Source organism: Dromiciops gliroides, chromosome 1 (genome assembly GCF_019393635.1).
Source record: "Dromiciops gliroides isolate mDroGli1 chromosome 1, mDroGli1.pri, whole genome shotgun sequence".
In the NCBI taxonomy this organism is placed as follows: Eukaryota; Metazoa; Chordata; class Mammalia; order Microbiotheria; family Microbiotheriidae; genus Dromiciops; species Dromiciops gliroides.
The window spans coordinates 543,153,503-543,177,274 of NC_057861.1; the positions used below are offsets into that span (position 1 = coordinate 543,153,503).

General features: G+C 36.9%; 1 protein-coding gene across 4 annotated transcripts; it reads right to left on the reverse strand.

The window, feature by feature from the left end:
* Positions 1 to 653: 653 nt before the first annotated feature.
* On the reverse strand, positions 654 to 23,098 carry FAM220A (family with sequence similarity 220 member A). Of its 4 annotated transcripts, none has more exons than XM_043976317.1 (2): positions 22,614 to 22,745; positions 654 to 3,911 (listed from the first exon to the last, which is right to left on the reverse strand). In XM_043976317.1, the coding sequence occupies exon 2, from the start codon at positions 3,834 to 3,836 to the stop codon at positions 2,946 to 2,948; it is 891 nt and encodes a 296-aa protein (XP_043832252.1). In that variant the 5' UTR covers positions 3,837 to 3,911; positions 22,614 to 22,745; the 3' UTR covers positions 654 to 2,945. The 4 variants fall into 4 exon arrangements, with proteins under 4 accessions (XP_043832252.1, XP_043832253.1, XP_043832254.1 ...); XM_043976318.1 differs by having other exon boundaries at positions 3,743 to 3,911; positions 22,614 to 22,911; XM_043976319.1 differs by lacking the exon at positions 654 to 3,911 and adding an exon at positions 4,539 to 4,600 and having other exon boundaries at positions 22,614 to 22,911.
* Positions 23,099 to 23,772: the final 674 nt, after the last annotated feature.

Consider the following 23,772-nt stretch of genomic DNA (forward strand, 5'->3'; position numbering starts at 1 on the left):
GGTAGTCCAAGAGGAGGCTGGCTACTGACCACTGCCTTATAAAACTAAATTTCAAAAAGCATCAAACAGTTAACCAGAGTGTTTTATTTTGTTAATACTGTGATGATCCACAGCTGCTCTAGAAAAATATTCCCTATGTTATTAGGTAACCAAACAATTTAAAAATAAAATTTACCATATATTCTATACAGAAGTACAGTCAATCTGAAAATGCTATAAAACTACAGCTTGTGCTCTATCTAGTAAAAGACATTCCATTCATCAGGAATTTTTCAGTCTTAGTAGGTAATGAATGTACTGTCAAGAATAATTCCCATGTCTGACTTTTATCAAGGCTATAAAGTTCCATACCAACTAATTCAAAAGATTTTTGTTTAAAAAGTATTTTCCCCAAATACAACAAGCCTCAGAGCCAGTAAAGGCATATACTTGTATTTTTAAAACCATCTTGTAAAAATGAATGAAAGCTTATTCCATTGAGATTATTTTCCCAAGCATTTTTCCTTGGGAGTCATGACCACTGAAATTAACTTTTTTTCAGTGAAATTATAGTAGTGCAAACATACTGTTTTCAATGAATAGGATATGTAGGATAAAGTGCAATGTAAGTAAACATGGATTTTAACCTAATTAGACTTTCTTAGTCCTTGATAAACATGAAATGTTAAGAAGAAACGAATTAAAATTGGAAAGAAAAGAAGATTCCACTAGGAGTAATAACTCTTTAGACTTTAAATAAGCTTCAGAATTCAGGACTACTCTGCATTCTCTGTCACTGCCAAACTGGGGAGTGGGGGGGATACTTAGGCACTATAGCTTCCATTCCTAGTCCCTCATACTTTCTACAAACTAGAGACTACAGAATTACTGCTGTTTCAGACTATAAATTCAGGCACTTTTCAGCAAAGGCCTTTATTTTCTTCTGCTCAAGATGTCAGAAAAAGAGGATTTTTTGTTTGTTTTGGTTTGGGGTTTTTTGGTTTATAAATCTGAGGAAATATACAGAGAAAATTCTAGAGAATATTTCATATTATGCATGTGAAAATATTGTAGTGTAAAAGTCCCTTCTGAATTTAGAGCAGTAAGAAATTTGGGTTAAGGCCTAAAACATATTTTGCTTCCCTATTTATAAACGAAGCAGACATAAAAGTAATAATGACCTAATTTTTAAAAGTTAACAGTTTCTCAATTGCCTTTTATTGTATACAGGTTTGTAACTTAGTAATTATCCCTCCAATCATCTGCTTTGATGTGACAAAAAAGTGATAATGATTTCCAAACATAAACAAGAACTCCCTAATAAAAATCTTATTTTTATATATTATGTCTTAATTTAAGAAATGCTATTTAACCTTCAAAAAGTCATCCAATGAGATAATCAGTGAAGTCACTGTTAAAAAGCACACATTTTAATAACTACAATTTCTCCAAAAGTAGTTTCTTTAACATCTATACTGTCAAGGCTATAAAGTTTGAAGTGGGTTTTATATAAATTAAATGTGGAGGCAATTTGGCTAAGAGAATCCCACCTTAGGACTTCTGCAGTTATGGCCTCAAAGTCAAATGTTTATACCAAATAACTTTACTTTGAAAAAATGAAGAGGACTCATACAATTTCACAGAGTTATCACCTGTATTTTTATGGACTGTCAGCCCTTGGTTTGGGTACCAACTGCTTTCCCAAACTGCCTTTTTGTTGGTATGTAAGTGCAGTATAACTACAGCTGAGCTGTCCTTAGTGCTACCAGGTAGGATTTAATACAGAAGTTTTCACATGATACAGTGACCTGCTGACAAGGATGTGTGTGGACCTAGTAACCTGTTATATTATCAAAAGAAAAATGAGCAGCTAATGCATTAAAAAGTGAAGATGACTTTTTTTTTGCCCTCCCACATTTTGAGCTTTCATTTAAAAGGACATACTTTATTCTCACAGAGCCACAAGTCAAATTTCATTTCAGCATTGAATGCTATGTAAGAAATTCTACTGCTTTTTGGCAAATGAGTTTAATACATTTCTACAATTTACAAGGCCAATAAAATGTTTAAGAACCAAAAGAGAAAAGATCAGAAGGAAAAGAATTGGAAATGAAAAAAGAGTTTGGCAAGAAAACATTTCCCATTTTAAACCACACAAGACTACTGTTTTCCCTTATTTCATAATACATCACTGACACTGGGGAGAATCTCATAGACCTTAAATTAATTGCTGAGGCAAGTCTGTTGTTAACAAAAAGGACCTTCTGAAAATTTAAATGTTTCCATGCAAAACACATTTCAGTCCCAGAAAATTGGGCCCTTTATAATGGAAACACTGGATAGGCCAACCTATATGTAAGCTATTGCCACTCAAATCCACTTTCAAGTCACCTTTTCAATTAACGTAATACTATAAGGTTTCTGAGAGTCAGAGAAGTGACCATTCTAGAAAAGTTCAATACTGCAATTTTAATCTTAGGACCTCCATTTAAATTTTTTAAGTTTGTTAGAAAAAACATATTTAGAATAGTGAGAAAGGAAGTCAAATTTTACTGCAGGTTAAAACATTTCCACAAAACAAAAAAGCAACTTAATGTTAACCCAGCCAAGCCAGTAGTAGATGAATTTAATTTTACATGGGTCACAAGCAAAAAGATGCTGAAGACTGAATTTTGACAGTAGCCCTTTAAAATGGAAATTGAAGAGTACCTTATGTCCAACAGTTCTAGTTAGAAATCAATGCTGGCAAAGACATTAATATTCTAAGGCTTACCCAAATCTGAATACATTAGCACAATTTAAATGCTTCAAAAAAAGTTTCCTAATATAAAAATGATTCCTTGTTTTAACAGTTGCAACAAAACAATTCCAGTTCTACTTCTTTGAAGTTTTCCTAATCACACAAACCTAAGAAGAAACTTTATAACTGTACTGTTTGCATCTAAATTCAATTAGAAACATTCATTTTAAAGAACCAATTTTATATTAAACTCACTACTGTTTCTTATAGTTGTTTTTACCTTAACTACTGCATGCCAGAGGTTTGCTAATGCAAAAGCTCGTAGAGCTAGCAACCACAGCGCTATCTGAACATTGTTTGTTGTACATTTTAAACTTGAAAGCATTTTCTTATATTCTATTGTTTGCTCTGAAGACATGAAGTTTAGATAGTCAAGGAAAACATATTTTGTTTCATCATTCAGAAGCACTTCAGGGTATTCACACAGTGTTGCAGAAAGGACGGAATGCAGGTAAGAGAGTTCCAACTCAGTGCCTACCTCCTCAAAAAATGCACTTTGCAGTTCATCCTCAAAGATTCCCATTTCTAACCGTAGCAAGTTTACTTTTTGTTTGTATGGTAGTTCTGAGAGCCAGAAATTTGCAAACCGTACAAAATTATGTCCTACGTGACACCACTCTCTGAGGTCATTAATAGAACAGATAGCTCTTTCCAGCCAGTCACTCACTATTGCTTCATTAATACCACAGAAAATCTTAGTAAAATGTTCTTTTGCAGGAAAAACCACATTAACTGACTCTTTCTGAGCAGCTGCTTTAGTTGAATTTCTTCTTGATTTTCTCAAATAAGGAGGCATTTTGTTACCAATGTGTGGCAATGGATCAGCCTTACTCAAATAATTCTTCATCTCAGAAGAGAATAGCTCTTTGTGTAAACTTCTGTTAAAATCAACTCCAGGTTTACTTGACCAGGAGCATGTGTCTGATAGATGAGGGATCTCCTTCTGCTGTCTTATATTAACTTTACAAAATGGTTTGCTGGAATCAACATCTTCTTCTCCTTTCATGTTAATGAGGCAACTGCCCAGAGTAGTTCTTCTGTCTCTCATAGTTTCCATCTTAGGAAGCAGTAAACCCAGAAATAGCACTTTGTTACAGTCAGCTGAATATATTCAGTGGATCTCAATATGTACCTGAAAAAAAATGATCAAATTAATACATTTTTAAAATTATAATCTTAAAATATTGAAAACAAAAACCTAGAACAGCTTTTAAATCTTGATACTTAGGAATCAATATATTCTTTAAGAAATGTGAAAGATACTAATGGGTGACTCCTATATGTGAAAAGCACAATAGAGGTCTAAATTCAAGTAAAAACCTATCCTAAACAAAAGAAAATACGTAGATTTCATAATCTTTAAAGGAACTGTTATTTTTAAAATTCCATTATTTACTCTTATAAGGAAACCCTCAAGCTAAATACATCACTACATGATTTGTCCTACTCCCTCCCTCACCATTTACAGTTTAATTTCAAACTCCTTTTAAAAAAATAAGCCAGTAGGTGTTGGAAATGCTGACTAAAGTCAGGAAGTCAGCATCAACTACGCAATTATTGTAAATATCTTTTATTACCATGTCTATAGGAAATTAATGAAAAAGGAAGTTTTTAGAACAAGTCCTTCAAATGCATCTTTGAAACATGTTTTCATGAAGGCTCTGGATGAGTTTTACTAAATATTTTTGAATTAACTTACATAGTTCATGATATCATTCATAACTTATATACAGCTGCCAGAAAGTGCTTCTTTTGGGGAAAGGAGAGAAAGGAAATGTAGCAGCCCTTCAGAATATCAGAACCTGGAGGCATAAATTAAACCTGAAAATTAAGTTTAAAAGGAGAAGGCAGTAAAATGTTTCTTAAAAAGCCCCCGGACTTTCCCTGCTATCTGTAGGTACAGTTGCAATAGAACATCCACTTTTCTATTTGAATCTGAGGATTCTGATGCATGAGGCCACCTAGGAAACTTGCAGAGACAAAAGTTGACTAGCCCACACAATATGTTTTTTTGTTTTGTTTTGTTTTAGTGAGGCAATTAGGGTTAAGTGACTTGCCCAGGGTCACACAGCTAGTAAGTGTCAAGTGTCTGAGACTAGATTTGAACTCAGGTCCTCCTGAATCCAGGGCCAGCGCTTTATCCACTGCACGACCTAGCTGCCCCTTAGCCCACACAATATGAAAATCTAGTTCCTCATATCTCTGGAATTTTTTCTGTAAAGAAAAAGTCAGTATGCCATTGAAGAATTGCTATTTTTGTAAGTCTACGAATACTTTAAATTTGCTCCAAATCATAACTATTTTCTGTAATTTATTGAATTACATAGTTGCTCATTACTAATCTTCTGAAATAACTAGTCATGTTTAATTCAAATGAAAGCAAGGAAATATACTTGAATTGCCACTTGACATCACTCAGTATCTTCTGTAAAAAGCAAGTAGATATTAGATAAAATAGCATTTTTACAGTCAGAAATCACAAAATTTCAGAGCTAGAAGCAACTTCAGTGGCCATTTAAATCCATCCCATACCCTAAAAATCCTCTTCACATCATCCCTAGATTAATGATCACACAGCCTTCTCCAATGAGAAGGCACCCACTCTACTTTAAGGCAGTCTATTCCACTTTTGGAAAGCTTTAATTGGAAGGAAGTTTCCTTATATCCAGGCAGCTAGGTGACAAGAGTGGAGAGAGTGCTGGGCTTGGAGTCTGGAAGATTCTTCCTGAGTTCAGTCTGGCCTCAGACACTTACCAGCTGTGTGACCCTGGGGAAATAACTTAACCCCTATTTGCCTCAGTACCTCTTCTATAAAAATGAGCTGGAGAAGAAAATGGCAAAACAGTCCTGTATGTTTGCTAAGAAAAACCTGAACAGGATCACAAAGAATCAGACATTACTGAAAACAACTGAACAACAACAACAAACTCCTTATATCAAATCTTTGAAAATTGCAACCACTGCTTCAAATCCTGATCCCTGAGGCCAAGCTGAATAAATCTAATCATTCTTAGTGACAGTCCTTCAGTACTTGAAGACAGCTATTATCCACCACCACCCTGTAACCCCATCCAGTCTTCTGTTCTTTAGGCTAAACATATTGCTTTCTTTGAAATTAATCTCATGGAATTCAAGCTTTTACCATACCGCTTAGCCTCCTCTGGACATTCTCCAGTTTATTAATGTTCTTCTTAAAATGAGTTGCCCAAAACTAAACACCATCCTCAAAGATATGGTGTGACTATGGCAGCGTACAACAGGACTACTATTGAAGGAAGCCACAGGAAATTCTTAAGACCATGAAGGACTAAATGAATTATTCAGTACTGAAATTTTGCTAAGTTTAAACATGTAATGGCCTCAAACACTTGACACTTACTAGCTGTGTGACCCTGGGCATGTCACTTAACCCCAACTGCCTCACCAAAAAAAGAAAAGAAAAAAGAAAACAATATAAGGGGCAGCTAGGTGGCACAGTGGATAAAGCACTGTCCCTGAATTCAGGAGGACCTGAGTTCAAATACAACTCGACACTTGACACTAGCTGTGTGACCCTGGGCAAGTCATTTAACCCTCATTGCCTCGCCCCCCCCAAAAGTTTCTACTGCTTTTCGATTCAGCTCACAAAAAAATGAGCAAAGCTGTTTCTTTACAATACCTTCAATACTTTAAATTATTTTAATTACTTTGTAGGATGCAAGGTTAATTTGATTTGCACCTTTGGTTTTTTTTTTTTATTAGCAAGGTTGAGCATTTTTAAGTGACTGGCAATTTGTATTTCACCTTCTGTAAACCATGTACCTATATTCCTTGATTATTTTATCCATTAGGAACTCCAAGATATCTTTTAAGTTTTTAACAGTTCCTTATGTATTTTTACTACCAAGTTTTTCCTCTGCCAAATACATTGTGAATTTCTTTTTTTGTTTGTTGTTTGTTTTGCAGATTTTTTTTCATTTTAATGTAATCAAGCACATCTACCTTGTCCCTAATAATTTCTCCTGTTCGATTAAAAGAAAAATTCTTTTCCCTAGTGTAACTGATATAAACACATTTCAGTTTCTTCCACATTTTAAAGTTAATTTTTATTTTTAAGACTAACATCCCTAAAAAAAAAAAAGACTATCATGCAGCAAGAACACAACAAACTGAAGTACGCTCTATGAGTGTGGGTCTATATTAATTTCCTGACACATTACTAACCAGTTTTCCAAGTAATGTGTTTTTAAAAAAATTAAACTTTTAGAAAATAAGAATGGGGAGATGAGATGCCAATTTTTGTATTTTGTGGCAAGCCTGATAGCTCTAATTATGTTCCACTGATCTATTTCTCTTTTTTCCAAGCACCAGAGAGCTTTAATAATAACTTCTGTCTTGGTGCTTAGGCCAATATATATATTGAGAAATAGATCCAGTGGAACGGAGTAAAAGCTATTGGACATGCAACCAAATAATACAAAAGTACTAACTTTTTGGTTGTTTTTTTGTTTTTGCAGAACAATGAGAGTTAAGTGACTTGCCCACGGTCACACAGCTAGTAAGTGTCAAGTGTCTGAGGTCATATTTGAACTCAGGTCCTCCTGAATCCAGGGTTGGTGCTTTATCCACTGCACCACCTAGTTGCCCCCTAAACGTTAGTATATTTTGACTCTTCTTCCCATTTTTTATTTTCTAGAGATTTAAAAACAACACATGAACTTGGAAAAACTTTTTTTAAACACATGTACTTTGTTAGTGATGTCAAGAAAAGGATTTAGACTTATTATATCTCATCCTTAACACTAAATATCCTTAACTAGAAGAAATAATAAAATTTATATGGAATATCAAAAAGATCAGGAATCTTAAGATAAATAATGAAAAAAGAAAAGTAGCTATGAAGGGGACCCTAAGATTATAAGATCTCAAACTATACTATAAAGTATATCAGAATTATTTGTACTAATTTTTAAACATTAGAATGGATCAGGCAGGTGGGACCCAGAAGCAATTAAACACAGTCATCTAACGTTCTGTAAAACTCAAAGACAACAACTACTGGGGTAAGGACTCCATATTCAACAAAAATATCCTGGGAAAAGTAGAAAGCAGTTTGGCAGAAGTAAGTTCTAAACCAGCATCTCACACCATTTGCCATAATAAGTTCCAAATGGATACATGACTTAAAAATAAGACGTCACATAAAAAAAAATTAAAACAGAAGATACCCTATACAACTAGGCATAGAAGAAGGATTTTTAACTGAAGAAGGGATAGAGGTTATAAAAGAAGACAAAATAGCCAATTTCAATCACATAAAACTGAAAAGCTTTTGCATAAACAAAAGCAATGCTGCTAGAATGAGAAGAAAAGCAGTTTATGGGGGGGGGGGGAGATTTATGCAGCAATTATCTCTGAAAATGGCCTGGAAGCTAAGATATACATGTGCATATTGATATCTATCTATATACAAATATATGATGCAAATATATAAAAACAAGGGCTAATCTCCAATAGATAATTCATCAAAGGATATGAAGAGTTTTCAATGAAATACAGGCTATCTACAACAGTTTAAAAGACAGCTCCAAATTATTAAGGAGAGAAATGACAAGTAAAAACCACTCTGAGGTTTCATTTCACAACCATCAGATTGGCAAAGATAAGAAAAGACAAAAATAGCATATACTGGGGAGGCTGTGAAAAGTAGGAGGCTGGGGGCAGCTAGGTGGTGCAGTGGATAAAGCGCCAGCCCTGGATTCAGGAGTACCTGCTTTCAAATCCGGCTTCAGACACTTGACACTTACTAGCTGTGTGACCCTGGGCAAGTCGCTTAACCCCCATTGCCCCGCAAAAAAAAAAAAAACACAAAAAGAGAAAAGTGGGAGGCTAATGTATTATTGGTGGACCTATGAATTGGTTAAACAGTTCTGGAAAACAAATTGGAGTTATACTAAAAAAATAATTAGGCTGCACACTCCCTTTAATCCAGGACTATTACTACCAGGAATATGCAACAAAATCATCAAACAAAGAACAAAAGGTCCCATCTATACAAAAGTATTTGTAGGTATATTTATTATAGTAGCAAAGAAATAGGAGTGTGCTTCCATCAATTTTGGAATGTTATTGTGCTGAAAGAAATGACAAATATAAAGAATTCAAAGATGACCTCTATGAACTATATATAGCAAAGTGAGCAGACCTAGGAGAACAATTTACATAATGACTACAACAATGTGAAGGAAATCAATACTGAAAGACTGAATCAGTGCAGTTACAATTATGACTTTAGAGGATTTGGTGGTAAAGCATTTAGAATAATGGGGTGAATACTTTCAGACTTAGCTTATGTCTTGATTTGTTTTTCTTAACTGTGCTTATTTGTTAAAAGGGAGGGAGTCGAGGCAGCTACGTGGCAAAGTGGAAAGAGCACTGGCCCTGGAGTCAGGAGGACCTGAGTTCAAATTTGACCTCAGATACATGACACTTACTAGCTGTGTGACCCTGGGCAAGTCACAACCCCAATTGCCTCACAAAAAAAAAAAAAAACCCCAACAACAACAACAAAAAAGGGAGGAAGTCGCTGGAAAAGTGAGTGATACATTTTTTTAAAAGCAACCCAAAAAAATTTTAAAGGGAGCAAAAAGATAAAATTAACTATATAGCTTTATTTTTAGGGTGTTTTCTTGATCTTTATTACTAATAGAAGAATGTCTATGTTTTTAGGAGTTAATCTTGTATCCTGGAAACTTGTTAAATTCATTTACTGTTTCAAATATATGGTTGAAGCAACTGAATTTTCTAAATAAGCTATCATGTAATAAAAAACAGTATTTTGACCTCTTCATTTCCAGTGTTAATCCCTCTAATGTTTTTTTTTCCTTCTTTTACTGAAACTGCTAGCATTTCCAATACCATGTAAAATAGAAGTGGTGAAAATTAAATACTGGATTTGTACCTCTTTCTCATGGGACTGCTTCAAATCTTTCTCCATTGCATAGCATGTTGGCTCAGCTTAAAGTAGATATAGCTTTATTTTGTTAAGGAAAATCCTATTCTTGTTCTCTTTAGTGATTCATGCTAAATCTCTTAAAGATCCCTTAACATAATTATTTCTTTTTCTTATCAACCCAGATATGTCCTCCAGTTCCTTCATTTATTTAGAAGACAGTTTAATAAAGTGCAGAGAGAGATCATTTTCCAAAAATACTTTTGCAGGTCATCATAAAAATATAATTGGCTCTAAGCCTATAACTATTCTTGTCAACCTTTCTCTGGTTTAAGTGTTAAAGATTCCTTTTTCTCTAGTCATAAACAACTTTCAGATATGTCCTAAATATTTAGAATCAGTTCATTCTTACTCAAACAGGTGTTTCCTGATTTATAAACAGCCCCCAAATTTCTGCATCTCTGCCCTTCTTCTCCACCACTATTTACAGAGCCCCTAATAACAGCTACTATGGGACCCATCGTAGGGAGGAGAGAATGGGGAAAGAAAGCTGAGAAGTTGTGGGTCCCAAAGTGTACAATTTGGGAGAATTTGATCCCGAGGACATGCTTCCAGGCAATAATGCCCTCTTTATGTAGTAAGTGTCCTGCCTAAAATTATCTGACACTCTATGAGATCTTAATACTTAAGAAATCTGTGCTATTGAGAATCTTCTATAAATAAACAAATATCTAAGAAGGTCTAGGACTGAGCTATTAATCACATATACTGACAACTCAATCATATTAGCTTTCCTACTTGAAAGGTGCTACACTGAGAAGGTAGGAATTCTGCTTGAAGGGGTAAAAAAAAAAAATAGGTACTCAGACCACTGAGAATTTTGACAGTCTTAAAGCTAGTATTCCTGTGTTGCAAGGATAGAGGGAATTAGTATAATGGATGGAAATGAGAAAAAGGGTCCAAAAAGATGGGGATAAAACCAAAAACCTAACTGTTTCTTTCAAAATTCTGCAAAAGAGTATCCTTATGCCCAGAAAAATGGATGGAAGCTATGGTTGCCTATGCTTTATTTATCCTAGGGCCTTGTACTTCATAACCATAGGTCCTAAAACTGAAGCTAGTATTAATGTAGCTATGTAATTAATCAAATGGGTTTTTGTAATCTAATCTAGAAAATATAACCACCATTTACAGCATACTTCAGCAAAAAATGCATTCTGATTTTTTAAAAAATTTACAAATTTTCAAAAGATCTATTCATAAATTGAGGACTACATAGACTAGAAATGTAATGCCAAAAGTAAAGTGGTCCAGCTTTTTTTGGGGGAGGGGATGGAGCAATGGAGGTTAAGTGACTTGCCCAGGGTCACACAGCTAGTAAGTGTCAAGTGTCTGAGGCCGGATTTGAACTCAGGTACTCCTGAATCCAGGGCCAGTGCTTTATCCACTGTGCCATCTAGCCGCCCCAAAGGTAGCGAAACCTCTCCGTCGGGGAACTGAACCCTGGCTTCCCATGTAACTGGGCCGGGATACTGACCACTATACTAAGGAGGAGGGATGGTCCAGCTTTTTTAACCCACCCACACTCTGCTGGAGGGGAGAGGAGTAAGAGTTCATCTAAAAGTCATCCCAAATAATGTCTATGAAAACATCAACAGAAAAAGATGTCATATGTTAATTTGTTCACAAAATTGCAGAACAAAATCAAGAAGTACTTTTAAGTTCAAGAGTGTTAAGTTTGGTATGAATAAAAATTACTCATCACATATAGGAAGTATTAGTGCACAGTTCTGACCCAGGGAAGAGAAAAAGTTGAGAAGTCATAGCCTTGGTCTCTTATTACTACCTGTATTGCCTGAAAATATACAATATAGAATTGATAATCACAGATACCGGAGTCAAAATGAGTAACTAGAAAAAACTAGGATATGTGGGTATATGACTTGGTCATGTCATTAATCTGCTCCAAATCCTCAGTATTACCAGGGTTAGAAGAAAATGACCCAGTTGTATAAAAATATTTATAGCAGCATTTTTTGTAGTTGCAAAGGGAATGACCACCAATAGGGGAAAAGCTGAACAAATTATGGCATATAAATGTAATGGAATATTTTTGTGCTATATGAAATTATGAAAAGGAGGGTTGCAAAGAAATCTGGAAAGATTTGTATGGACTGACAGGTATAAGTTAGCAGAACCAGAACCAGAAGTACAATTTAAACAATAACATTCTTTTTTTTTTTTTTTTAAAGTGAGGCAATTGGGGTTAAGTGACTTGCCCAGGGTCACACAGCTAGTAAGTGTTAAGTGTCTGAGGCCAGATTTGAACTCAGGTACTCCTGACTCCAAGGGCCAGTGCTCTATCCACTGCGCCATCTAGCTGCCCCTAAACAATAACATTCTAAAGACAAAGAACTTTGAATGACTTAAGAACTGATAAACATGACCAACCATGATTCCAGAAGACCAATGTTGAAGCATGATACCCACCCTCCTGAGAGGTGAGAGCTTCGCAGTACAGAATGAGACAGATATTTTCTAGATGTGGCCAAAGCTAGAATTTTTTTAAAATAACGAATGTTTGTTTTTGTTTTTGTTTTTGTTGGAGGGGCAATGAGGGTTAAGTGACTTGCCCAGAGTCACACAGCTAGTAAGTGTCAAGTGTCTGAGGCTGGATTTGGACTCAGGTACTCCTGAATCCAGGGCTGGTGCTCTATCAACTGTGCCACCTAGCTGCCCTATTACATATATTTGTAATAGGGGTTTGTTTGAAGTTTTCCACCCAAAATGGGAAGAATGGGCCAGAGAAAAAAATAATTTTTTGTTAGTTGAAAAACATAAAATTCAATTAAAAAATCTTCAGTTTCCCTATAGCCTCCTTAGTAAAAAATTACTTTACCTAGCATAAGTGATATAATCTAACTCTGGCTTTGTTACTGTGAATCAGTCATGTCCAACTCTTTGTGGCCTCAATTGGGGTTTTCTTGGCAAAGATGACACTGGAAAGGTTTGCTATTTCCTTTGTCCACCTCATTTTACAGATGAGAAAACTGAGGCAAACAGGGTTAAGTAACTTGCCCAGGGTCATACAGCTGGTAAGTGTTTGAGGCTGGATTTGAACTCAGGAAGATGATAAGTCTTCCTGACTTCAGGTTCAGGCACTCTATCCACCAAATCTAGCTGCCCAACTCTGGCCTTGCCTTCCATAAAACAATTCAATTCACACTACACTCCAGTCAACCTGAACAACTCTCCCAAATTCATACATTTTTACACTTGAATAACTGTACTAAGATAGGAATAGAAGCTATATTATATTCCTTCCCATCCTTTAAGACCCAAACCAAATGCCACCTCCTCTAAGAAACTTTCCCTAATTCTCCTCTCCACCCACAAACCCCAACTTGGTAAAAACCTCCCTTGGACTTCGATAGCATTTTATTTTCTATAATTCACTTATATAATATTGTACTTACTTCTATTGGTATCTTATCTCTACTAAACTATAACCTCCTAAAGGCCAAGGCCATGACTTCTCAACTTTGCATCTTCCCAGAGCATAGAACTATGCTCTGGTACTTAATATTTTTTTTGTTGATTGGGGGTTTTATTTCCCAAATTTTATAACAACCTTAAGGAGAACAAAATATCCCCCCACAAACATGGTAATGTCCCTGTTAGAGCCCGACTACATAGCAATGGAAAATTTCATATTAACTGTCTACTTCTTTTTTTTTTTTTGCGGGGCAATGGGGCTAAGTGACTTGCCCAGGGTCACACAGCTAGTAAGTGTCAAGTGTCTGAGGCCAGATTTGAACTCAGGTCCTCCTGAATCCAGGGCCGGTGCTTTATCCACTGCGCCACCTAGCCGCCCCTAACTGTCTACTTCTTATTATGTTCTGTTTCTAACACCTTACCTTCATTAAGTCATTCAGTCAATAAGCATTTATTAAGTGCCTACCATATACCAGTGACTATGATAAACACTGGAGACATTTTCTGCTATCAAAGAGCTCACAGTCTAAGAGAGGTGACAATATGCAAACAACTATATTTGTACCAGATATATATATATATATATAGAATAAATTAGAGATCTTCAACAGAATGAAAAAACTAGTATAAAGGGGGATTGGGAAAAGCTGCTTATAGAAGGAAGGTAGGATTTTAATTTGGAATTAAAAGAAGCTGGGGCAGCTAGGTGGCGCAGTGGATAAAGCACTGGCCCTGGATTCAGGAGGACCTGAGTTCAAATCCAGCCTCAGATACTTGACACTTAATAGCTGTGTAGGGCAAGTCACTTAACCCCAATTGCCTCACTTAAAAAAAAAAGAAAGAAAGAAAAAAGAAAAGAAGCCAGGAAGGGGGCAGCTAAGTGGTGCAGTAGATAAAGCACTGGCACTGGGTTCAGGAAGGCCTGAGTTCAAATCTGACCCTGGGCAAGTCACTTAACCCCAACTGCCTCAAAGAGAGAGAGAGAGAGAGAGAGAGAGAGAGAGAGAGAGAGAGAGAGAGAGAGAAGACAGAAATTAGAGTCACCTATTGTGGTTTTGGGGGTTTTTTTATAGGGCAATGAGGGTTAAGTGACTTGCCCAGGGTCACACAGCTAGTAAGTGTCAAGTATCTGAGGCTGGATTTGAATTCAGGTACTCCTGAATCCAGGGCCAGTGCTTTATCCACTGCACTACCTAGCTGCCCCTAGAGTCACCTATTGTTGAGAGCTTTCTCTAGGAATTTAACCATGAAGCATAGGAAAGATAAAGAATTATAATTATCAGGAATGGATATGTGCTTTGATTTTGATAGTTTGATATTAACTTTGTGTATTTTATTTAACCTGGTTTTTACTGCCTGTGTTATGCTTATTTTATATTTTGTAGTCACTGTGTATGATGTTAGTAATGTATAGAAATAGTGACAATTTTTGAGGATTAATTTTGTATGCTTATAATTTACTGAAACTATTGTCTCAGAAAATTCTGTTGATTCTCTAAGTAAACCATAAAATTAAATACAAAAAGGGAGGGGATCCTTTCTTGTGTCATTCAAGGAATCTTGCTTGATTTTTAAAAATATGCATGGGAGGCACCTTATTGGAAGGCAGTTTTAAAGGAGGCATTTCACTTTACTGAATCAAATTATTTTGGGTGGTAACAAACCAGTGCAGTGATATCTTGAATCCTTCACTAGTTTCAGAAAATTATGTGACTGTAAAGATGCTGCCTACCAATGAGTATCCTTTACTTTACAAAAACTGCCTGTTCCCTTCATATACCATTAGGGATACCCTTGATGTACACGCAGATTATGCTCAAAGATACAGAAAAGGAAAGATGAGCATCTATGTTTGTAACTATTTGCTCCATCTCCTTTTTAAAATAAAAAACATAAGTGTTTTTCCCTGAGCATTTTATATTCTCCCATTTTTCAAATATTTTGAGAATTAATCCCTCTCATAACCCTAAAAAGTGTTGCCACCAGGATAGATCATCTCTGTGAATATATGATAGGATCCAGCAGTTCTAATTATCTGTTTACTTTAGAATGTAGTCACTCATACAAGCAATTCAAGTACTACATTAGAATTAATAAGTAGGGATGAAAAAAGTATGAGAAAAGGCATAGCAATCTTGCTAGAAGTTTTTCATTTTGCATCTATTCTCTTAGAAGTTTCATTCTAAATTAAACTGAGTTTCTCACAAGCTTTCTATAAACTTGCTTTTGCCTTCACTGCTTCTCTAGGTTGCTGCTTCTCTATCATCATCATTCTCAAAATTTTAAAAAGTAGTTTATATTAAAGTGTTGTCTTTGATTACAAGGAAATGAGATATTTGTTGGCATGGTTCCTTGCCCTTGCTTTTGTGACAGCTGATTTACACCAATTAAACTTTCACAAGAAATGACTAATCAAAATTGATGTTTGTTCCTTTATCTTCCATTTTTCAGTATCAGCAGTTTATTTAGACAGTTCAGGTAAGGTTTTCTTTGAAAATTACATTAATCTTATCCTTATCGCCTTTTCCCCCTAATTTGATATTGATTCTGACCTTTCATTTAAAAAACCAATGATTTCACTATACAATGGCAGCATATAATGTCAATCAATTCAGAATTTACTCCCCTGTTAACTAGTTACTCTGCTAGTAAAGATAGCAAATTAGTTGGGGGGGTTTTGGTGATAGTGTTTCAAGCACCCAAATTATGTCACTTCCCAACTTTCTTCTTGAAAAAAAAGCATCCGATTTTTAGTTATAAAACTGCTCTAGCATCTACATGCCTTTGCACCCTCATTTCTTAATCCTGAGTCATATATTCCAACATATTTTTCAACACCCTTCTCTATGCTAGACTTTTGATTAAAATCACTGAGAATTAAGGTTGATTTTATTTAGAGTCTTAGAAAGTTCTTTCTAAACCTATTCTACCTTTTTATTGTCTGCAAGAGGTATTGGTGCATAAGATACCATTATTTTCATGGTAGTACTTTTGCAAATGCCCATGAGCCTTGCAATACAAAATGACCAAATATTTCATGATTCTTCTTATTGCCAGCTCCACCAATTCTTATATTTATCCCTCCAAGGAGAAACCTTCCATTTAGCTCTAATTAATAAGATATAAATGTGTACATTCTGAAACAAACTCTGATTTCACTTATAGTGAGAATTTTATTATTGATATAATTCAATGTCAATCTAGTATATCATTTCATTGGTAATAAGTCATGGACCTTACATTCAGGGTGAGTTAAATTAATGTGTATAAAGACTTTATAAACTGAGATTTCCAACAACCCCCAACTACTTTTCTTCAGTTCTGCACTATGTTTTAGTAAAGGGAACAACACATTACTAAGGATCATTTTGTATTTTTGGTTTCATGGTTTGTAATAGCCAAAATTTTTACCACCTCCTGACCTCAATGATGAGCTTCACCTTAACTAAGCTGGTCTGTGGAAAACTACTTAGAGAAATCATCCTCAAAACCTTTATAAAATGTCAGAACCGGGGCGGCTAGGTGGCGCAGTGGATAGAGCACCGGCCCTGGATTCAGGAGGAACTGAGTTCAAATCCAGCCTCAGACACTTAACAATTACTAGCTGTGTGACCCTAGGCAAGTCACTTAACCCCAATTGCCTCACCAAAAAACCAAACAAACAAACAAACAAACAAAATGTCAGAACCTTCCATAGTTTATACTCTGCTGATATATCCTTTAAGAAACCAGGGCGATGTTGTGGTATATGAATGTAATGTAATAGTACTGTGTTATAAGAAACGATAAGCAAGCAGATTTCAGAAAAACCTGGAAAGATTTCCATAAACTGATTCAACAAAGCGAAATGAGCAGAATCATGAGAACACTGCACACAGTAACAGCAACACTGTACATTAATCAGCTATAAATGACTTAGCTCTTCTCAGCAATACAATGATCCAAGACTAAGGACTCATGACAGAATATGCTATCCACCTCCAGATAAAGAACTGATGGAGTCTGAATTCAGATCAAAGCATATTATTTTTTATTTCTTTTGGGGGGAGGTGGATTTTTCCTTTTGGTCAGTTTCTTTTACAACATGACTAACATGGAAATCTTTTACATGATTGTACATATATAACCTATATTAAATTCCTTACCATTTTAGGAAGGGGGAGAGAAGGAAAAAAATTTGGAACTCTAAAATGAATGTTAAAAATTGTCTTTACATGCAATTGAAAAAAATAAAATACTATTTTTTAAAAAGGGGAGGGAGGGAAGAAACCAAGGTGACCCACACCACAATTAAGTATCAAAGTAGAGCTCAAGTCAATAATAAGGGATTAATTTGTGGAATGGATCGTAATCTGCTTTCCAAATTTGCTATGTTTCTGAATTCCATCTCCAAACTAGAAGGATATCTGAGTACCTACCTCATGGGGTTGATATAAAGATCAAATAAGTGTCATAGGAATATTTGGGTAGCATGGTGTAGTAGAGAAAGTGCTACATTTGAAGTCAGAACATCTAAGTCCAAACCCAAGTTCTGCCACTTAAGACCTGTTTGATTTTGGGAAACCATTTACCCTCCCTAGGCCTCAGTTTCTTCATCAATAAAATGAGGGGATTAGACTAAAATTACCTTTAAGATTAATTTTCAGATATACATCTATGATCCCCTATTCTGTGCCCTAAACAGCAAAGAAAGTTTCTAAGAGACCTAACAACGTCCTACAGGATTCTCAACTTCTCCATCCTAATATCAAATTATGTCACTAAAATTCTATGCAAAAAATCACAAAAATCATCAACTCACCTCTGTCCTTTGTTCCACTGATCTGATCAGTTTCCAAATCATTCCATTTCCAACTTCTATATTTATTCCCTTGACTGCTGCCTCAGTCTAAGCATGTCATTGCTCAACAGACTCCATAAATTCCTAGGATGGCACAGCTAGAGGGTACCTTACAAACAATCTGATAGTCAACTCATCTAATTTTATAGATGAGAAAACTCAGAAGATTAAGTGGGCTGCCCATGATCAACAGTTAGCGGCAGTGCCTCCATGCCTTACTGGAAGGATACAAAATATTCAAAAAGCACATATTAAGTAATACAAATTCATTTCAAAAGGGAAAGAGTGCTAGTAAGGAAGAATTAGGAAAAGTCTTATGTAAGGATTGGCACCTGAATTATGCTTTAAAGAAAGCCAAAGATTCTATGAGGCAGGAATACATTCCAGACATGAGGGATCACTTGTGCATAGACAAGGGGGAGGGAGATGGAATGTCTAGTATGGGACACAGATAGCAGGCCAAATTGGAACAGAGATTGCACTAAGGGAAATAATAAAATAAATCTAGAAATATAAGCAGGAGCAAGTTTGTGGGGGCTTTTAAATGTAAGTTTGCATTTTCAGAGGCAACACAAAGGCACTGAAGATTTTTGAGTAGGGGAGTGAAAGAAATGTTCAGATCTATGTTTTAGGAATATCAATGAAGGTACTAGCAAGGCAACATTAGATTTCCTAATTAATAAAATCAGGATATTAAGATTATCTCGAAAGAAATTTCCAGTTCTAATGGGAATACTCAGGAACTGGGGAGAGAAAAGAAGGGCTGTCTTTCTTGCCCTGATTACCTTATTTCAGGCTACAACTCACATTTCTGTAGTAGGCTGGTAGTCTGAGCATTAAACACCAAGAGGTTAAATGATTTGGGGATCATAGCGTCAACAATAACATTCAAATGGATCTCATCAATTCAGGAATTCCCTCCAAAGACGCAGACCACAACCATTCCACACTTGCCCATTCTATATGATTCTTGTCAATGTTGACCCACAGCTTTGCCACAAGCCATATAACCAATGTACTAAAAGCCTTCCTCTTAACATCACCAGGGCACATATAGGGCACACTGGCTGTCCACCCATCATCTTTTCCTTTTATACAAGTTGCTTGTTGATATCTTTTACTTTTGTTGTTCTTCAGATTTCCTTACTGGTTATACGTTGCAGCTTGCTCATATCCACTATTGTCCTCTGTGTGATACTCATCTTTAGTTTTTCAGAGGCAGAAGTGTTTAATGTCAGTTAGCATCAAAAAGAAGGGCCTTTGCTATCATGGGAAGCTTGGGGTCAGTAAAAGAGCTTTGCAATTTTATCTATTTAATAGCAAGAACAGCTAATGTACATATTGTGCCTAGACAAATGGAATTAGTGATCTTTTGGTAAGTTTTTATCTTTTTTAATTACTCACTTTTGATTCCTTTAATGGTAGGGAGGAGGGAAAATGAGATGCAGGGTGAAGAGGCATAAATAATCCAAAAAACATTTTCAGCCATGAAATAAAACTACTGTGCCAGTGTTATCATCCAGAAGTGAGGGAAACAATCCAAGAACAGAGAAAGAACTGATGGTACCTGAATACAAATGGAAGTATATTTTGTATTTGCTGTTAGTTCCTTTTTCTAAAGTTTTTTTGTCTGCTATGTTTTGCATGACTACACATGTATAACTTATATTGAATTGTTTGACTTCTTAAGGGGGGGATAGGGAGGAAGGATGAGAATTTCGAACACAAAGTTTTAAATATCGATGCTACGATTTGTTTTTACATGTAAGGTCGGGGAAAAGTCTAAATTAATTAGTTAATTTTAAAAAAAAGAAGCGAGAGAAAGAACTGTTTCTCTTTTTCATACAAATAAAGGCTTCTCCATGATTAATCCTGAGTAATTTGGATGAATAATCTTCAACAAATGATCCCCTAAAAATGGAAAATTTTGCCTAAATAAGTATTGTATTTAAATGCAGCATTTTATACAGTCGTAGACCTCTAGAGTAACATTTGAATATTTCTTTCTTAGGACACCTTTAGTTTCTGAGACCGTTGCTTAGATGGGTAACTCTACCTATGCCTTGATATCAAGCCTGAGATCCTTTTTCCTTTGTTTTGAAGTTCTTACAACTTTCATTATTTTCTGTAGATAGTTCAACCTCTCCACTGCTCCCAGAGTCACTCCCTCAAGTCTTGTTGCTCTACTCCTCCCACTTGGAACTTCCAAAAGCAATTCAAAATGTATCTGCAATATTCTCCCTCACCTAGCCTACCCAAATCAAGAAAGACTGATCAGAGAAGAAATGGCTTCTTCTACGCACCCTACCCTTGACTTATGATATAAATTAGCCCTTTTCCAGTCATGTAGTAATATTTTGGTTCTGCTGACCACTCTCTTTCCTATACCCATGCATTCACATCAGTTGACTTCTTATATTGCAAGCTTTTAGAATACAAACTTTACTTATGCTGTTGTTTCAACAAGGTCAAGTGCGATGATGAAATAGGAAATTTTCGTCTGTGAATCCATCATCAAAACATAACAATTTCTTGCCTTTTTGTATTTTGGAAATAGTTAAGCTGACCTACCTGTTTAACCAAGAAAAAAAAAATCAAGTAAGCACAGTATTACATACATTCCCATACTAGGAAATGAAAAGTAATATTTCTAGTATAAAGCACAGTTATTTTTAGAATTAATTAATGGGGTTTTCTTTCCTGGTTTCTTGTTATCATGAAAAATCACAAGTCATGTAAGTTTATAAGTTCCAAAAAAAAGTCTCCCTAGCTAGGTAGCTAACTGCTAAATATATGGCCTATTGAATGCCATGGTAGCACAACATGAAAGAACACTCATTGTTTTCTGCCCTAAAGTGATGCATAATATTGTTGAGCAACATTGTTGCTCTGTTAAGAGAACTACTCCACTACACCTCTGTAGCAATTTAATATCATTGAGTTATGAATGCCAATTTACCTATATTGATATCAGTAAGGTACAATCAAACAAAATCAAATTGGAGCTGATGATTTTAATTTAGGTTAACATCTAATACAAAGAACCTAAGAAGAATCTGAGAAATATTAATGTAGTTAAGAAATGAAAATTCATGACTGAGTGAAATTTCCCTCCCTTTCTCCATAGCTATGATACATGAAAAATGTTTTGAGACAAAGCAAGTATCTAAATGAAGCCATTAATCATCACTGTTTTAAAAAACAGACATAAAACCTGAAAAACATGTATTACACCTGCTTTTAAAAAGCAGTGGACAAGTTACTTCTCTGGGCCTCTGTTTCTTCTGTCAACCAGAGGTTTGGCCTAGATTTCTCAGGTACCTGCTAAGTCTAATGGCCTTTTATGATTTTAACCCAACAACAAGTAAATTATTGGGCCAGTTAGCAAAAACAACCATGAAACATGCTCAATCAATTTGGACCCTGAAATAAGTCAATCAGTTTTATCTGAATTTTCCTGGGCTCTCTTTCAGAGTTTTCTTTGAATTCCTCAAAAGCTAATGACCCTGACAGACACTTTATAACTAGAAGGGTTCAAACAGTAAAAAAAAATGACAGTCAAGTACAGCTAAATCAAAAAGAAAAAAAAACACAAAACATAACGAATGCCCAATTAAACTTATCACTACCTAGCACCATAGCCTATAGTATTACTCAAAATTTCAGCATTCAGCTTAAGGAAACAACTAAAATATCACAACTACTCCCTGATTTTAAAAGATACCGCCACTTGAAATCCTTATGATACAAACTAGGAAGGGGATTCATTCATTCTCAACCTTATAACAACTTTCTTTCTGAGCAGAATGAAATTGAGAAACAGTTCTTTCCCTCACCTCTGGTTAACTCTAGGACAGTAGGTTTATTTCACGACTGAAAATGTCTTTTGGATTATTTTTGCCTTTCACCCTGCATCTCATTTTCCCTCCTCTCTACTACCAAAAGAATAAAAGGGAGTAACTGAAAGGGATTAAAAATTTGCCCAAGCAACAATAACTCCATTTGTCTAGATAACTTTTTCGCCCATGAAGCCTCCCAAGTACTTCTGTCCTCACTATTTTCCAATCTAGAATTTAATTACATATTAACTCGCGTTGTTTTTATATAGCTTTATGAGAGTTACATCAAAGCATGAAGACAAGCTATTCCACTTGTGTAGCCCCATAATGCCTTAACAGGGTGCTCAGATGGGTTCTGGTAGTGAGGCTGTCATCATTTGAGAAAAGAAAGAGGGTAAGGGAATAACAGACGTTTTACTAATTGGGGATGCCCGGGGCGCCAACACCCCGGGGACGCTTCCCGGGGAGGTTCACTTGCTATTGTTGTTCTCACAGCTAATCATCCCAGGGACCAGCTGACCGAGTTCCTTTTGTAAGCAATGCCTCCCAGCACTCGGCATACCTTTTGGGCCCGGGGTGGGAGGACCCTATTCCCTCCCGAGAAAGGCAACGGCGGCGAAGAAGATGCCACGAAGCCTGGACTAGGCTGCGCTCCCTCCCCACCTCCCTGCTCCTGAGGACCCCCCAGTTCCTGCCAGAGCCCGTGGCCGGGGGCGGGGGGGGGGGTACCTGTAGCCGGACATTGAGCATCATGGAGGCCACGATGTACAGGTAGGGAAAGTTGATGCGAAGCCGCCAGGCCAGGTCGAAGAAGATGAGCAGGGTTCGGGTCAGCCCCTTGCAGAAGACTCCATAGGAGCGGGCGGCGGCTGATCGGGAGAGCCGGAGAGCAAGGGCGGACAGGGCCGCCGCCATATACCCCACAGCCGCCCGCTCCGCGACCGCTCGCCCGCTGCCCTGGGACCGAGGGGAGGGAGAGCGGCGAGCTGGCGGCCCTCTGCAGGGCAGGCGCCGGGCTGCAGGGTGGGGTGCGAGGGCTCCCCGCTGGGCCCGGCGCCGCGGCTCCTCCTCTCTGGAGCTCCGGCCGCGGCAGCTGCTGCCTCCTTCTGCTGTGCTGCAGCTCCGCCCCGGGGTGCTCCGCCCTGGGGTCCTCCACCGGGCGGCCGCCCCCGAGCCGGGACACCCCAATCTACGGGCCAGATGGAGCGGGTGAGGGGAAGGGGGAAGGAGGTGGGCGGGGGGAGGAGGAGACAGGGCGGGGGAAGGAGAAGGAGGAGGAGGAAGAGGAGGAGGAGGAGGAGGAGGAGGCGAATACTTCTGCGTCACGCCCGGCGCAACGTCTTGGACGTGCCGCGGCTCCGGTCCAAGTCCTGGCGCCTGATTACGTCATAATGCTCGACCGCGAAATTCGGTGCCTGCGCAGTCTACTTTCTTTCTGCCCTGGCTCCACACCCCTAGCCTACCTTCTGCCAGGTACATGGGCATGGAATATAACGCATGCGTAGCTACGTCTCTCCTGGCTTAAGGAAAGCATACAAGCAATTTAAAACCTAAAAGCACTGTCTTGATGTACCCTCTAGTGGCTGCCTTTAAAAAAAATGGAAAGAGAATAAATATCCTTACTAACGTGATTTTGGGTTATTTTCGGTAGATGGAACAATATAGTTCTAATAAATATGAAGAATTTTTACTTTTAGAATGTATTGCAATTTCTCAAATAAATCCTGTAATATGTCAAGAATAAAGATCTTATTTTGCTATTATAATTTTAAATAAATAAGTGTACAAGGAATTTATTTGACGGTTTTACGTATTGCTTAGTTAAGCGTTTCAAGAAATGAACTGCCTTGTATCTGTGTAGACTTTGCAAAGGAGTTAATTAATATTT